This window comes from Canis lupus, chromosome 12 (assembly GCF_048164855.1).
Source record: "Canis lupus baileyi chromosome 12, mCanLup2.hap1, whole genome shotgun sequence".
Taxonomy (NCBI): domain Eukaryota; kingdom Metazoa; phylum Chordata; class Mammalia; order Carnivora; family Canidae; genus Canis; species Canis lupus.
In genome coordinates this window covers 30,124,634-30,140,886 of record NC_132849.1, presented here as the reverse complement: position 1 = coordinate 30,140,886, position 16,253 = coordinate 30,124,634, and the positions used below count along the sequence as shown (strand labels likewise).

At 56.1% G+C, this 16,253-nt stretch overlaps 1 protein-coding gene across 1 annotated transcript; it reads right to left on the bottom strand.

Annotated features, from left to right (window-relative positions):
* Positions 1-2,443: 2,443 nt before the first annotated feature.
* PROM2 (prominin 2) lies at positions 2,444-15,387 on the bottom strand. Its single transcript, XM_072770313.1, has 24 exons — positions 15,120-15,387; positions 14,443-14,492; positions 13,829-14,031; positions 13,613-13,733; positions 13,276-13,339; positions 12,901-12,990; positions 12,408-12,607; positions 11,978-12,052; positions 11,133-11,196; positions 10,742-10,901; positions 10,316-10,468; positions 9,207-9,330; positions 8,994-9,085; positions 8,794-8,878; positions 7,935-8,081; positions 7,160-7,231; positions 6,252-6,344; positions 6,063-6,116; positions 5,645-5,725; positions 5,355-5,423; positions 4,513-4,602; positions 4,179-4,285; positions 3,750-3,824; positions 2,444-3,541 (listed from the first exon to the last, which is right to left on the bottom strand). The coding sequence occupies exons 1-23, from the start codon at positions 15,385-15,387 to the stop codon at positions 3,761-3,763; spliced, it is 2,526 nt and encodes an 841-aa protein (XP_072626414.1). The 3' UTR covers positions 2,444-3,541; positions 3,750-3,760.
* Between the last annotated feature and the right edge of the window lie 866 nt (positions 15,388-16,253).

Genomic DNA, 16,253 nt, shown 5'->3' with positions numbered 1-16,253 from the left:
ACCACTTCAATCCCTGGTGTTTGGGCTTGCAGAAACAAGGCACTAGGAGAGAAAAGTAGGTCCAGGCTCTGGGAGGATGGAAAAGAGGGACACTGTCCATGACGCCCCAGAGCTGGGACACAGGCTGACTCCAGATAATTCAGATATTGCCGGAAACGCCACCAACATCAGTTGATGCCCCTGAATAAGTTGTGCCCCTTCTATTCAGCTCATATCCAGTATCCTTGGGCCTTAGTTTTCTCAACCATGAATAGGTGAATAGCTTGCATCTGAGCTAATTCATGTGAAGTACTTAGCACACTTCCTGGTTCATTCTCAGAACTCCATAAATGTTACCCTTCTTTGTCCCCTCAGGTAGCCTGAGCAGCCCCTTCCCACACGGCCCGTCCTTTGCACACTGGAGCCAGCTGGAACTGCCCTGGCCAGCCAGCTGGGACCTCAGACGGCCTGGCCCACGTGGCATTTCTTTGGCAGAATCTGGCACTCATGGCCCACGGGGCCTTTGCTCTGGGATGGCCAGGCTGGAGCATCTGGCATAAGTCCCAGGGCCTTCAATCTGTCATCCCTGCTGCCACAGGGACAGCAAGGACACTTGGATCAAATCTCCTTGGAGACAGGGCCTCCCTCCCACACACCCGTGGGGAATGGAAACTGGCAGCAGGCCCAGAAGGAAACCTCCAGGGCCACCAGGACCAGGGGACCTGAATCTAAAGCCTGGCTGGGCTTCAACTTGTGAGACTTTGAATCTGCCATGTAGCTTTCCAGAGCTTCATTTGCTCAACAGTGAAACAAGGATGAAAATCCCTACTGCCTTCAGGGAATGTCATGAAAACAGATGAGAATGTTACCACAAAGGGGCTTTGTTTCACACATAAAGTGGGATTAGCATTTTAGGACTCCAGCACTTTAAAACTGGGAAAATATGTAATATATTTTTCTCTGTGGCTATTTTCGTCTCTGTCACCTGCTGAGTGCCACCCCCATCCCAGTTACCAGAGCCTACAGTGATGCTCTCCAAACCAAGCTCCTTTGAACAGTGTTCAGTTGGCTGGGTGAAGGTCTCTGGATCCTAAATTCAATGAGTGGCAGCCTTTTCCAAGTCACGGAGGTTGGGGGGGGGGGCGCATATGACAGGGGGGCTGTTAATTTTGCAGAACTACTACTTCTGATTGTGGTGAACTAGGTAATTTGGCCTAAATTCCCAACTAAAGACAACTAAAAACTACTCAAAATATATTTCTCTAAGTCTGATTGGGGGCATCAGAGAGCAAACAAGGCAGTAGAGAATCAATAGGGCCAAGATCTGGGAAGAGAAGGAAACCCAGACACCTGTGCCTGGAATTTGGGGCTACTTTCTCCCCGGGAGGTCCACTGATCCCAGAAGACACTCCAAAAGTGCTGAGCAGAGCTTTTAGCCTCTAGTACTAAAGAGGTAGAAACTAGATCCATGAAGAGGAGGGGGTGCCTGGCAAATCTTTCATGCTGTGTTGGGACCCCAAAGAGGTCTACTCCCAGAATATAAAAGAATTGGAAGTAAACCAGCACTCCAAGGGACTGAAAATCATCTCAGTCCCAAAAGTAGATTGAAATAATCCTGGTTTGCTAGATCCCAACACATGGGATCCCAAGTTACATTCCAAGCCATGTAAACATAATCCTTGTGGAGGTAGATAACTTCATCCTATGCCTCAGATTATTTCTACAGGTTTTCAGATATAATGCATGCCATTCAATCAGAAATCACCAAGTATATTGAGGAGACAAGGCAAAACCTAGAAAAACCAAGATAAACAACAGACACTAGAAACAGACTCAGAGTTTCCATATTAGGAAGTTATTAAACTGTAAAATTACCATGTGCAGTATGCTCACATATATAAAGGATAAGGTAGAGAATCTTGATAGAGAACCAGAAATTTTTTATAATTGTTTTCTCTTTCTATTTTTATCCAATCAGTTTCATTCTTGATATTCAGGGTGCCACAGTTCTCCTGCATAGGGTAGCAGATGAGAAACAAGCCAAAAAGGTTTGGGAAAAGCCAAAAAAAAAAAAAAAAAAAAAAAAAAGCAGTTGTGCTACATTCAAGGATGCCTGCATCAAAGATGCAGCATCTGAGCATTTGTTTTGTGCCAGGCTCCTGCCAAGGGCTTTCCATGCAATGTCACATTTTTCATAGCCCTAGAAGGCAGTTAGGACTATTCTCTCCAATTTAGAAATGGAGAAACTGAGGTCTAGGGAACACACAGAACATGTTCAAGGTGTCCTAGCTACCAAGCATAAAGCCAGGATGTGCAGCCAGGTCTGCCTGTTTCAAGTGTCCCACTCCCCATCTGCTGATTGCTAGGGTAAGTCATGGATTCTCCTCTTCAAAAAAACCTCATTAAGTACCAACTACGTATAGGGCCCTAGCCTGGGCTGGTATCAAAGATCCAAGGCCATGGCTTAGGAAGTGAAAATACTTTAATGAATCTGAGGTTTTGTCCATCTCTTTTCTTTCTTCCTCCTTTTCCCTGTTTCTGGAACTCAGCATCCAGCATGCAAAAAGGGCACAGGGATAGACTAGGCTTCATGCATAGAATAGAATGAGTAAGGGCCACAGTTCAAAATCCAATTGTGGCCACCAGATCTGAGATCCCCTGGAAAGCTGAGTGGTGATTGTCGAAGAGATTACTTTTTGGGGAGCCGGGGGTGACCCCCCCTCTGGCCCAAGTCGCAGGTCCCTTCCTAGGGAGCCAGTGCTTAGAGAGGAGCTGCAGGATGACAGCACTCTTTCCATCCCAGGGTGCAGGCAAGGGGCTCAGCCTTCAGATAGGCCTCCCTCACCCCATGGGGTGGCCAGAAATCCAGACCAGGGCCTGTGGGGGAGTCTAGGTCCCTGGGCAGTGGAGCACTCCAGGGCCATGAGGCAGAGCCCTGGTGGATCCTTGCCTGCTTGGTGGCTTTACGTAATTAGTTTGGTTGGGGAGGAGGGGTTCCTGGGTACCAGCAAGGTAATGGGATAAGGTAGAAAGGGGACAAAGCAGGGAAAGAGGTTTCCCTGGGGGGAGCACGTGAGGGCTGGGGCAGAGTGAAGCTGGGACAGGTGGGCAGGTCAGAGGACAGAAAGGGGCAGGAGCTTAGAGAGGAGTGGGAGAGGCATGGACAGGGGGTGGGCAACTAGTGACAGAATGGGGTTGGACAGGGCCTCTGTCTCACGCATGGGTGAGGGAACGGTTCTAATAGGTGGAGAACAGGCTCTTCCTGGTGCTAATATGTTGCATGAGGAGGATAAGGGATCAATACTTGGAAGAAGCTATTGGCTCCTGTAGCTCAATGAAAGTTAAGTGTGCTTTTGGGAATGAGAAAAGGGGTTCATGAACATCAAGGGGGTGGGAAAGAAATAGGCAAAATGGGGTCCGGTGACAAAAGTTGAAAGGCAATCCAGGCCTGATGCCAGTCTGGGCTGTGAGCAAGAATAACAGAAGTCCTCTGGTCCAGGCCAAGTCAAAGGAGGAGGAAGGCAGGCAGCCCCAGGCATCACCTTGCAGCCAGCAAATATCCCTGTTATGGATTAAAAACCCAACAGGTGAGGGGGAAGATAGGGACGGCAGGGCTCAGGCTGGATGGGCCAGATCTAACACTCAGAACCCACCAAGTCTCAGAACCTTCCTGCCCTCCTGGGCCTTAGAGACCCCAGATCCCAAACCCTTCCCTTCCCTTCCTACTCCCCACTCCTGGCACCAAGGAATGGAAAGGTGTGGAAACTCACCTCCTTGGGTCCTATAGCTTCAGGGAGGTGACCCGGGGGATGTGGAAGAGCTGTGTCTCCTCCGAGCTGGTGGAGCTGTGACATCACACGAAGAGAGTGAGTGAGCCTGCAGGCACAGACCCTCAGCCCTGACACAGGGACAAGCCCAGAGCTTTGATCTTCCCACCTCAGAAGTTTTCCAGGGGTATGAAAAATCCCAAAAAGCTGTGCCTGGGTGGATGTGTTGCAGCAAGAAGGATATGGGGCAGACATATGAAAGGACTTTCTAGTCCTGGAGTTCCTCAGAGTGTGTGACTCTTCAGAGCTAGGCTAGGCGTGAGCCTCCTCTACTGGCGAGGTCTCAGGAGGGGGTGTGGCAGGGGTCAGTACCCAGCAACTAGACCCTTCCTGGACCCTTGCTGTTCCCCTCAGTCCTGGCAGCCTCCTCACCTGAGGCGTTTCCAAACGGGATGAAAGTATTTGGAGGTCTTGACAGCAAAGATGATGCTGGGGATCAGGAAGAAGGTGCACCAAGCCAGGCAGAACCAGAAGGCGTTCTAGAACAGAGGATGTGGTCAGCTCGCTGTGGCTAGGCAGAGACTTCTTCCCACCTTAAGTCCTCCCACTGACTCAGTGAGGCACAGGGAAGCATTCTCAGGGCTGAGGGGAAGGCCTGGTACACAGGCCTGGGGGTAGGGCTCCCGCTTCACCGCAGGCCCTGCTCATGCTGCCCCTTCCTGGGGGCCTCAATGTCCATGAGCCCTTATGAGCTGGAGGCACTCACCCAGGGGTCAGCCATCATGTCACACAGGATCACACGGCCATTGTCCAGGGCTCCGGAGAGAGGCTGGCAGGTGGCAATGTGCTGAGTCACCTGCAGTGTCAATACGAGGCAGGTACATGCAGAGACACTCAGACCCATGGGTGTACACCCCATATTCAGAGAAAGAAGCTGACAGGGACAGTGATAGGTCCAAGGGCACAGGTGAGAGCCACTGCACAGCCTGTACTCAGACACGTGGATGCAGAGACATAGACATGAGGCACACTGCCACAGGGTCATTGCTCTGCTCCTTTTCCATCCCATTCACCAGCCTGTATTAAGCCTCTACTATGTGCCCAGGACGTTTTTCTAAGTTCATACTCTTACTGGAAAGGCCCTACTCCCACGTTTGCATGCACACACACATGCACGCACCGCATACACATGCACATACACATGCACAGTCGGGGTTCAGCAGGACCACACCTGGCTAGTGTGGGCACTGGATAGCTTGCAGAGGCCATGTCAGCATAGGCATTCAGGGGGAGATGTGGTTGGAGAACTGGGCAAAGGGTCCGGCATGAGGAAGGACATGGGGGCAAGGTGTGGACAGCATGTTCTAGAGAGCCATGGCTGGCCCAGCTTGCACCCAGGCCTCAGAGAAGGGCTGTGGCAGAGGCTGAGTGAGCAGAGCCCCACCAGGAAGTAGGGGTGCAGATGTCAGATTTGGGAGTTTGGGTTCAAAGCTGAAGACCTAGGGCACCCCCAGGGGTTGTAGGAGACAGAAAAGGGATGCAACAGTGTGAAGAGCCGGTGCCACGAGGAGCCTGCTTCAGGTCAGGAGGTCCTGGACTCCCACTCACCTCCTCTCTTACCCAGGCCACATACTGGGAAAAGTAACCCATCTCCCGGATCAGGAAACACTCACTTTCCTGCAGGAAAGAGAGGATCCCAAGGCTGACAGATGGCCCAGGAACCAGCACCCCCATCCCCCAGGCTTGACACCAACAGGACAGGCCAAGCTGTGCTTCCTGGGAGCCAGGGTGAGGGGACAGGGCTGGAGAAGTCTGGGTGGAAGCTCCATGTGCTTTAGCACCTGAGTCCATCTCTGACTATGTGGCAACCCTCCTGCCCCGTCCCATCTCCCACTCACATTCCTCAAGATACTGGTGGCCCAGGTAGGCAACTCTCCTTTTAGGTAAGCGACCTTGTCCAAGACACTAGAGGTTTCCATCTGAGGGAAAGGAGAGAGGCTTGATTCAGTGTCCTGCTCAGTCAGGGAACAGCCATGCATTCACTCATCCATCTATTAATCCAACATGTCACACACATACACACACACACACACACACTCACCTTGGGTTGGGGGTGTTAGGACCTAAGACACAGAGGCCAAAGACAGTGGTCTTTAAGGATCTGCTATCCACCCACATTTCTTCCCACCCCCTACCCTCAACCTCCAGTGGGACTCAACAGAGTAGACGAGACCCCAAGCTAGCAGGGCCCTTACTTCCTTTTCCCCTCTGTTGTCCACCTGCTCCACCACCCCTCCTCCCCATCCCTGCAGCCACCTGGAGGTTCGGGGCTGAAGATGCCAGGGCCCTGACGGTGAGGTTGAGCTTAGCCTGTGGAGAAGAGAGTAGCGCTGATTAAGGGAAGGGATGCACAGAGAAGGAACATTGCTGCCCCTCCCTCCTCTTTTACCCCTCCCTGCCTCTCTTCTTCCCCAAGTTCCAGGCTCCCTGGGCCAGCACACTTACCACAAGGCTCTGCTGAGGGAGGACCTGCTCCTGATAGAGGTTTTGAAGCCCCTGGGCTTCCTCCTGAAGCTGCTGCCCCAGCACAGAACTGCCCTGAGGGGAGACAGAGATGAGAATGGCACCCTGCCAGGGATAGGCCAGCCTTTGCCAACATATTCTTTACCCAACTGATCAGACATACTGAGAAGATGTGGAAAGTGCTGGGCCCAGAGGCAGAAAATCAAGGCCTACTTAAGCTCCTAAGCCTGATCCAGGTTTGGGGGAACGAAGTCCAAATTCTAGGCCCACCACTAACTTATTAAGTGCCTCTAAGCCAACCACACCGGAGGTCGCCTGAGCTGTGGTGGCATCTGCCAAAAACGAACACTCCCAGCTCTACCCATCATCTGGGCTTGGTGTGAAGCCAATGTCTTAAAGAACACTTTTTAAGCTCTAAATATTTATAAATGCAAAATGCTTTTTTTTTCCCAGTAGAGTTTAAGCTTCTCAAGGACAATTCATATGCGGTCTAGCCCATCACACTGTCCTCACACCTGTCCCAGCAGATTTCATGAGCAGCGAGAATTGAGAAATGCTTGCCCAAATGTGGCATGTCAGACCAGTTACTTCATCTGATCTGAGGTGGAGGATAATCCACTTTACAGATGAATAAACCGAGGCCGTAAGATGCTGAATGACCTGCCATGGCCACACAGCCTATTGGAGGTAGAGCTTGAATCAAAACTGATACTGCAAAACTCTTAAGCCCACCCAGGGGGTACAGAGATTCATCACCCACTGGTTGGAACCCACAATCCTCTGCTTTTGCCTTTGTGTTCCTCCCTACTCCAAACACTCCCACCCTCTTCCACTTCCGGGGCCTCTCTCTGACTCCTGCCTGCCCAGTGGGGTCACTGGTCCCTTCTCACTTGGGTCCGGGCCAGTTCTTCCAGCTCCTGGGCCAGCTTCTCCATGTTGGTGTTCACCACGGGCTTCTGGATCTAGAGACAGACAGGAGAGGCCAGGAGGGAATGCACTCTGGCTCCCCCAGCCCTCAAATTCCCAGTCTATTCAGAAGTACCCCACATCAGCTAAGTCTATTGTAACACATGGGTCACAGTGTGTTTGACCTAAAACTGTGAAATATGTCTCCATTAGGATAGAAGAAAAAGACCAGTGAGGCGCCCTTTGGTGTAACCTAATGAAGAGGCCACCTCCCACCAGCATGCTCCACAGCAGTGGGTTCAGGACCATGAACAGCGACACATGCTGTTGGGTGGGAGTATGTTCATTCCTGCCCAGCCCCGATGGGACAGGCTGGAGGCACATGGTGTGTGGACACTCCCGACAGGAAGAGACCCTAGGAACATGCAGAAAAGTGGAGGGAGGGACGCCTGGGTGGCTCAGTGGTTAAGCGTCTGCCTTCGGCTCAGGTCGTGATCCCGGGGTCCCAGGATGGAATCCCACATCAGGCTCTCCACAGGGAGACTGCTTCTCCCTCTGCCTATGTCTCTGCCTCTCTTTCGGTGTCTCTTATGAATGAATGAATGAATGAATGAATGAATGAATGAATGAATGAATAATTTTTTTTTAAAGTGGAGGGAATGTGGAGAGCTGTGATGAGAGAAGATACCACCTCTCAGCCCAGCTCCTCTAAAAGCTCCTCTGACTGCCATGGTCTGGCCTGAGGTGCTCCATGCTCACCTGGACAAAGAAGCTGGAATAGTGGATTTTCTCGAGCCCACTGCTCTGCAGGGCTTCCAGGTCCCGGTGGGCAGCTGGGCTCAGCAGGTCCAGATTCTTCATGTCTACTTTGAGGTTCTGTAACTCCTGCTGCAGCTTGGCAGTGTACTGAGAGGGGGACAGGGGGATAAGGTAAGGGGTCACCACAGAGCCTTCCTTCTGGATATTCAGGGCCCCCACCTTAGATACTTCCAGCTAGTCTCCCAGGAGGCCTCTGCTTCTCAGCTGTCCCCGCTCTAACCCACCCCACAAAGACCTAGCTCTCCTCTGGCACCTATCTGGCTAGTGGACAGCAACACAGACCTTCCCTGGGGACCCATTATCAAATAGCTTTGTTGGCCCACATTTATGGCTGTGCAAGCTCAGCAGAGGGCCTCTGGTGAGCCCTCCCTGAGTGACTCCCAACTTCATCACTATCCTTTTCACTGTCACACCCCATCCCCAACCACCCCATTACTGACTGTAGCATTCCAACCAATGTCTGTCCTTAGTATATATACACCCCCTGGCCCTGTCACTCGCTGTCACCAGCCTTTCCTGCTACAACCTCAGCTATGTTCGGTTCTTCCTGGAGCATAGTTGCAAGAGCTGGTCATGGCCTCCAGACACTCACCCATCCACCCACACACCCTAGAAACGCTCCTGGGCTCTTGCCCTGGGCCAGGCCCTGAGCTTTCACCTGGGGCCTCTGCCCCTGAGGTACCTCAATCACTCTTGCAGACTTCTCGGGTTCAATAATATGGTCCCACTACAGAGGCAAGGCCAGAGGAAGGGATTTCTGCAGGAGGGATCCCCACAGCCTTCCAGAAGGTTCCCTTACCTGGCTGATATTCAGGTGCTTCTCCAGGTCATAGGAGTCATTGAGCTGCAGGACACTCCAGAGTGCAGCCCCTTCCCTGCACTGCCTGGGGAGGAGTTACAGTCATTCAAGTTGAGAGAAAAGGACAGAGGGTTGGGGGTGCTGACATCACCTACCTCAGGTCCTCCCCACAGGTCCCCCAGCATCTGCTTCCCACTCACTGATAGGCCAGGAGGATACTGATATTCTTCTTTAGACCAAGAAGCTGAGACAAATTCATGGATGGAGGCAAGTTCCCTGGGGTGTCTGCAAACTAGAAATGGGGCAAAGAGAAAAGAGCCCTGAGCAGGCTGATGGTGAGGACACCCAAGCTCCCCTAGAGCCTTGTCCCTTCCACTTCCCACTGGGCCCCAGAGCGGGGCAGGCAGGATCACCTTGTAGAGCTCCTTGCTTTCCCAGCTCTGACACACCAGCGTCTGCACGTTGCCGCCCACCAGGAAGGTGGCAAAAACAAGGAGGATGAGGGGTGCAGCGAAGAGGAAGCTGAAGCCCACACCCCTGGGGAAGGCAAAGGGACAGGGCTGAGGTGGGAGAGAGGAGGCTGGCTCCCCCGGACCACACCCTCTGCCCCATCACATCTGGGCCCAGCTTGGTCAGCAAGTTGGCCCCAGGGCAAAGCCCTTTGAAGACTCAGCCTCCTAGGGCCAGGAAGGAGAACTCAGAGCTGCTGGCTGTCCCCCTCCCCCACCTCCCACCATCATCTATCACTGGTGCCCTGGCTCCCCCCAGCAGCCCAGAGAGAGTAGCTGCATTGCTCAAAGAGACAGGATGGCCCACCTCTAAGCCTAAGGCACATGGAGGTGACTGGCTCCAGAACTCAGCCCTCAACAGAGCCACCTGGCACAGTAGGGCCCTCAACTTAGATGGGCTGAATAAGACCAGTGCTGCTGACCTATTGCAGGGCTTCTCTGTAGGAGAGGCACAGCCCCATGCTGGGGTTTGAGGCTTGGAGAATAGAACAAGGGCTAGATTTCAGCCTCTACTCGCCCCCTTGGTCAGGCACATTATGCAGTCACCAGCCTATACAACTGAATGTGGCAGCCTTAGATGGCCTTAGAAGCCATCTAGTCCAGAGATGGCAAACAGATTCTATTTCTGGCGTGGCCTCCTATTGGTAATGTTATCTAGATGCTGGGTTAAGAAGGATTCTGAGGCTATGTCTGGCCTAGCAGGAGAGTGCCCATTGATTACTATAATCGCCCCTGGTCTGGAAGGGTGAAGTGCTTCTTATTTGTCATTCCTGCTCTGATCCAACCCTTTTACACAGATGAGGATGTGGAGACCCAGATGGGTTGGTAATCTGCCCAGAGTCACCCAGGGAGTCAGTGCCAGAGCCAGAAGTAGAGCTTAGCCTCTTGAGTCCCAGGACTTGCTTCTGTAGCCACACTGGGAGCTATATGCTCCCATGCTCCACATATGGGCATGAGAGGAACCTGGCTGGCCCAGGGGAAGAGACCCTTCCCCTCTCCCCAGCCCATCTTACATCATGAGGAAACGGGATCCAGCCTCGCCCTTGGCTTCTGAGCGGCTGGGGTCCTTCCTGGCAGACAGCCCCCAGACGCCCAGGTTGAGGCCCAACAGGTTACAGACCACCACAAGTAGGACTGCGGAGCACAACACGCAGCCCCAAATCCACCTGCCAGAGAGAGAGTGTGGTGTCACTGAGAAGGAAGGCACCAGGATGGGCTGGCATAGGACCTAGTAGCTAGATGGAGGCCCACTGCTCCTATGGGGTCCCAAGGGCACATAGCCAAGGTGGAGACAGAGGCCCAAGAAGAAAGGGGTCTTGGCTGAGGTAGAGGCAGATGCTGAGTATAGCCGGGAGTTGATGAGGGCTCAAAATCAGGCCCAGCGTGGCTGGGAGGCTGGGCTGCCTATCCCACCCCCACCCCCATGGGTTCCTGGGCACCTGTATTTCTCGTATCTCTGCACTTCCTTCAGGTAGGGGCGGCTACTCTGTTCCACTTCTTCCAGTGTCCGGCTCCAGCGAGAGGCTGCCTCCCAGCCTGGGAACTCTTCAGCCAGTGTCCTCAGGCCTTCAGGCTTCTGGGCCACCACCTTCTTCAGCTCTGCCCAAAGCAGCAGAGACTTATGGGATGGAAAAGTCACCCGGGGAGAAGATGGATGGGCAGGAGGAACATCTGGGACCCACAGAGAGGACCCGCTCTCTGACCAGGCCCAGACGGAGGACAGCCTTCAGCCTCCGTCCCCACCCCCACTGCCCCACTCCCGTCTCCACAAGCCTCTTTGGTGGGGGTGGCACACTCAGCAGCCAACCTGGCCCCTGACCAGAGCCTCACCTTTGACCACATTGGCTGTCTGCAAGGCTGCCAGGAGTGGGAGGGCGTTGAAGGTGCTGTTTTCCTGCCGGAACAAAAAGGCAGGTGCCTCTTGCTTTCCACCTGCTGTCCCAGCCTGAGGGACCCCTGACATCACCAGGCTGAGAGGGAGGGCATCCGTCCTAGTGCTTCCAGATCAGGAAGTCAGGAAACGGACGTCCCTTTATTCTTTTGGTGGATGGCCTCTTCTCTGCTCCCTCAGCCCAGCCTGACTCAGCTCCTCAAAACATTGCTCCTAGAAGCCTCCCCCATTCTCTCCCCACCCCTCTTGCTTGCGGCAGCCTCCCAGCCATCCTCTTCTCTTCCATCCACCCTGTACATGATGCCAGGCCTAGCTCCCTGAAGTCCAGCTCCAACCAGCTCCTCCAACCTCAGCTTAGATTCCCTTCCTCCCGGAACCTGTGGCTCCAGCACCCGGCACAGGTGACTCACCATTTTCCCAACTCTGGCACTTTCCAAGCCCTGGGTTATAGGTGCTGACTCACGCTGTACCTTCCCCCACAGCCCATCTGCACCTCTAGGGCTCAGCTTGTATGCTTGCTCCCCTGCCACCCCAGCTCCCACCACCTTGAGGGGCCCAGCTCTGCCTTCTGAGTTCCAGGCCTGCCTCCCCCACCAGACTGTGTGCACTTAAGAACCAGCATCATGAGTCTCTTAGTCCAGGGAGCCATGCAGTAGGTAAGGCCCTGACCTGACCCAAGTCTTAGGTTCAACTGGGTTCCCACCCCCCAAGGCGGAAAATGAGGTACCCTCACTTGTGAACTACCAGGTCATGGGGAAGTCAGGTGGAACGGGCAGGCACTCACCTCCTGGACCATACTGGAGAAATTGGCCTCTGGGACACCCTTCAGCCGATGCAGGACATCGTCCACAGGGGATACCTAAAATGGGGGCATTGGAGACCAGGCCTGATGACAAAGTCTATGGAGAGGCTTAAGGAGGAGCCCTGAGGGAGGATGGTAGGAACCCTCATTGTCCTCACCTACAAAATGGGGAACACTTCTCTAGGTGGCAAGGAGAATGCAAGGAACTAACAGGCATGAAGCTCAAAGCACAGCATGGCACATGGCCCAAGAGAGCTCTGGCTCCAGTGCCAAGATGGCTATCATTAACCCTTGGTGTGCAGAGAAGGGAGGAGCTGCTCAAGGAAAGGGATCAGGAGTCTGCCTCAGGAAACGTCCAGGGACTCCCGGGGCAGCAGGCAGAGCAATGCCCTTCACTTGGACAGGCAGTCACCTGGCTGAAGTCAGCTCCCAGCTCCAGGGCCTGGGCTCGGCTCCGGGCCTCCGTGCAACCCTGACAGCTGGGCTCCTGCAGCAGGGTGAGGAGGCGCTCCCGGCGCTCGTAGACAGCTGGCTCCAGGTCCTGCTGGCCCTTCCTCAGCTCCACCAAGGTGGTGTTCAGGGCTTGCAGGTCATCCATAGAGACCTGCAGGGCTGAGAGACCCCCTTCTGGACCGAGGTGTCTCCATGGTTCCCAGGAGACCTCACAGGCCTTGAGGGAGATAGAACACCTCCCCCTCCTGGCAACCAAAGGGATGTGGGTCATTAATCCCGGTAGTTATAATGGAAACTGCCCCAGGGCATGTTAAACCAGGTTGAGGATCCTGGGATAAAGCCACCAGGAAGTCATGCGAGGGGCTTGCTGCAGTGGCATAAGAAATCCAGGGCTGAGTGAGGGTAGGGCCTGCCCCCAAGAGATGCCCACCCAGGACAGCAGTCCCACTCACCCTGTCCCAGGCTGCTCACTGAGGCCAGCACTTCATACATGGTGCTCTTGAGCTGGGTATGGATCGTGCTCCCAATGCTCATGCCGACACCTGGAGAGCACAGGATATTCTGCAGGGCTGGCCCCCAGGAGCCTAGGGGCTCTCTTCACCCATCCATCCAGCCTCCCTGGGCCCCGCACTGGGCTCTGCAGGGTAGGTGCTGGCTTCTTGGTCCTCAGCACAGCACTTCTGTGCTCCCCAGCCGGGCCCAATCCCTGCCTCTGCGAAGGTGTGCCCAGGTGGAGCGCAGGATGAGGGGAAGAGAGGGCCGCCCAAGGTAGGCCTGAGCAGGGGACCCAGGGGCTGCCCAGCATATCAGCCAGCTATAACTCTCACCATCCAGTTCCTCCAAGACTCGCTTCTGGGGAAGGGAGAACTGCTCTGCCACGGCCTGCAGCTCCTAGGCAAACACAGGGGCATGAGGCTGCTCTCCCCTTGTCACCTGACAGCCCCCCTCTTGTCCCTTCCCCAGCTCCCCCAGGATGCCACAGCTGGGCGGCCATCCTGAAGATGCCGACCGTGCATTTATGTGTTACAGCAACTCTCCAGCAGGGGGCAGTCAGGTGTTGAAAGGGAAACCCTTTCTAATTTGCAGGCCCCACACTATTCAGTTCTACCTGAGGCTGGTGCTCATGCAGACTCCGGGGGGTGTGAGGGGTAACTCCATACTTACCTGGGGGACATTGGAGACCAGGCCCTGGAGGCTGAGCAGAATCTCAGGCACAGCCTCAACACTGTGGCCCATCTGCTCATGCGTGTGCTGGTTGGTGACAAAGGCACAGACCACACCAATCCTGCAGGGGTGGGGGAGGAGGCAGGGGCTTGCTGGATGCCCACAGGCACCTCCGGCCTCAGCCCACACCTCCCACCCGACCCGAGGGCCCCTCACAGTAGCAGGAGGGTGGTCAGCAGCAGGAAGGCCATGAGGGTGCCTCGCTCACAGGCCATGGCCTTGTGCTCCGTCTTCACTCGGCCCCCACAGCGCCGGTGGCAGCGGCAGCAACAGAAACACAGCCCGGCAATCGGCACCGCCAGCAGGTAGAGGCCGGCAATCACAGCGCACACCACGTAGCCCGCCTCATAACGCACCACCTGGGCAAGGCAGCGGGCCTGAGGGGCTGTCCTGACCCTCAGGCCGCAGCTGCTTCCTGCCTGACGCCACAGGGAAACCCGAAGGGGAGGGCATGCACAAACAGTGGGCACTTTGCACACATCTCCTTGAACCCATGCAAGGGGTACGGTGTCCTTGTTATTTATCAACTTGTAAATGAGGAGACTGAGGTCCCGGTTTGCCCACTCACCACCGGTTAGTGGCAGGGCTTCGGCCTGAAATTAGTGTGCCATTGGCAGTGTACATGGGAGGGAGGAAGGGATGCCCGAGACCCTACCCTGGGGCCTCCCAGCAATGTGGGCCATGGGTTGAGCTGAGGAGGCCTTTCTACTTCTGTCCCTCATGCTCATCCCTGAGCTCCCTCCGCCCATCACCGGCCCCCAAGGGCTCACCTCATCCACCTTCACAGAGGACGGCTCATTCAGCAAAGTCTTTACCAACTCTGAGGAAAGAGTCAAGCTGGTGGGGGTTGAGGACAGCACCTGCCCTGCCCCTGTGTCTACCCCCACTGCCAGGAGAGAAGGTGGGCTCTCTGGAAGGGCTCCTCCCACCACCATGGCACCCTAGGACAAGCCCTGTGCCATCATGCCCAGGCTTCCTGCTGCCACGGCAGGGAGTGGCTGAGAGGAGGCCTGGCGGACCCTTCCTCGGTGGCCCTACAGCTAAGCCCTGCGGTGGAGAAGCCACCAGCCTGGTTAAAAGCTGAGAAGGGGACTGGCCTAGCAGCCCTTTCCTTCAAGAGGCAGGGGGCAGGCTGAGAGGGACAGGGCTGTAGCCCCTGCTGGTCCTCCCAACCCCTAGTACCACCAGACCCAGAGAAAATCCTAGCCAGGTCTCGGAGAACTTCTAATGTAAGTTCTTCCACTTGAGGGCAGAGAAACTGAGGCTCAGGGAGGAAAAAGGGCTTGCCCAAGGTCACGCAGAAGGTCTCCAGGTGATGCCCTTGGGCCTGGGGGGCTCCTGGGAAGGAAGCCGGGTGGGGAAGGCCCGGGCGCGGGCAGGGGAGGCGAGCCCCGCGGTGCAGGGGACCCGCTAGCTCCCAGGCCCACCAAGGGAGGGGCGCACTCACCTGCGGGGAAGGGGTTGAGCTGCACCGCGGAGAGGAAGCGACGCACGGTGCCGTACAGGGGGTTCAGGGGCCCCGGCGGGCGGGCGCGAGGGGCCAGCCGGTGGACCCCGGGCGCCGGGGCGAACGCCAGGCGCTCTGCGCCGCCGAGGGACCCGCAGTCCGCGGCCCCCGGCCCCGGCGGGCCCAGCCCCAGCCCCAGCCCCAGCCCCAGCCCCAGCCCCAGCCCCAGCCCCAGCAGGGGCGCCAGGAGGCCGGGCGCGCGCGCCATGGGGGCCGCGGGCCGCGGGGCAGGCGGGAGCGCTCAGGCGGCGGGCGGCGCGGACGGGGCGCGGGGCAGGCCGTGCATCCCTCACCAGCCCGCGTCCGAGGCTCTCAAAACCGGCCCGACGGGTTTGGGCTCCCGAGCCGCCCGGGCGCCCGCCCGCAGCGCTGGAAGGGCAGGGGCGGAGGCCTGAGGGGGGGCGAGGGGCAGGGCCTGGCCGGGACCGCCCTCGGAGGCCGGGGTGGGAGCCGGGGCGCCCTCTCCGCACCCCAGAGCCCCCCGAGGGCCGCCTGGGAGCCGGCTGGGGGAGACACCTCAGCCGCTCTGGGTTGTTTAGGGTGGCCCGATTTCAAATATTATATTCCATACCCAGACCCAACAGCCCAGTCTGAGGCTGGGAAAACAGCCACCAGCGAAGCCCTGGCCCAAGGGGTGGCAAGAACGCGGCGCGACCCAGGAACCCGGCTCCTCCCCAGCTTCCTCTGGGGCCTGCTCTGTCTCCGCGGTCAGGCCTGCGCCCGCCGCCACACCAATCTGGAGCCCAGAGGCCACCAGGCTTTGCCCAGAGCGGCTCTCAGCAGAGCCCCTGGGACAGGCACATCCTTGGGGAGGGTGAATCCCGGCGAAGGTGTGCCCTTTGGCCCAGCAATGCCCCATCCAGTCATCAGCTGAAAGAGCTAATCAAGCAGAGGGCCAGAGATGTGTCTACACATGTCTCTGCTTTGTAAGTGGCTGTGTGCCTGGCACCCAGAGGGTGCCTGTGGCTGAGCAGGTTGTGGGGAAATATTGCTAAATGGTTGGGGGATGTTTCTGGCAACACTAATCACGATAGGGAAACTATCCTGACGGCCACCACCACCAAGGAAATGGTG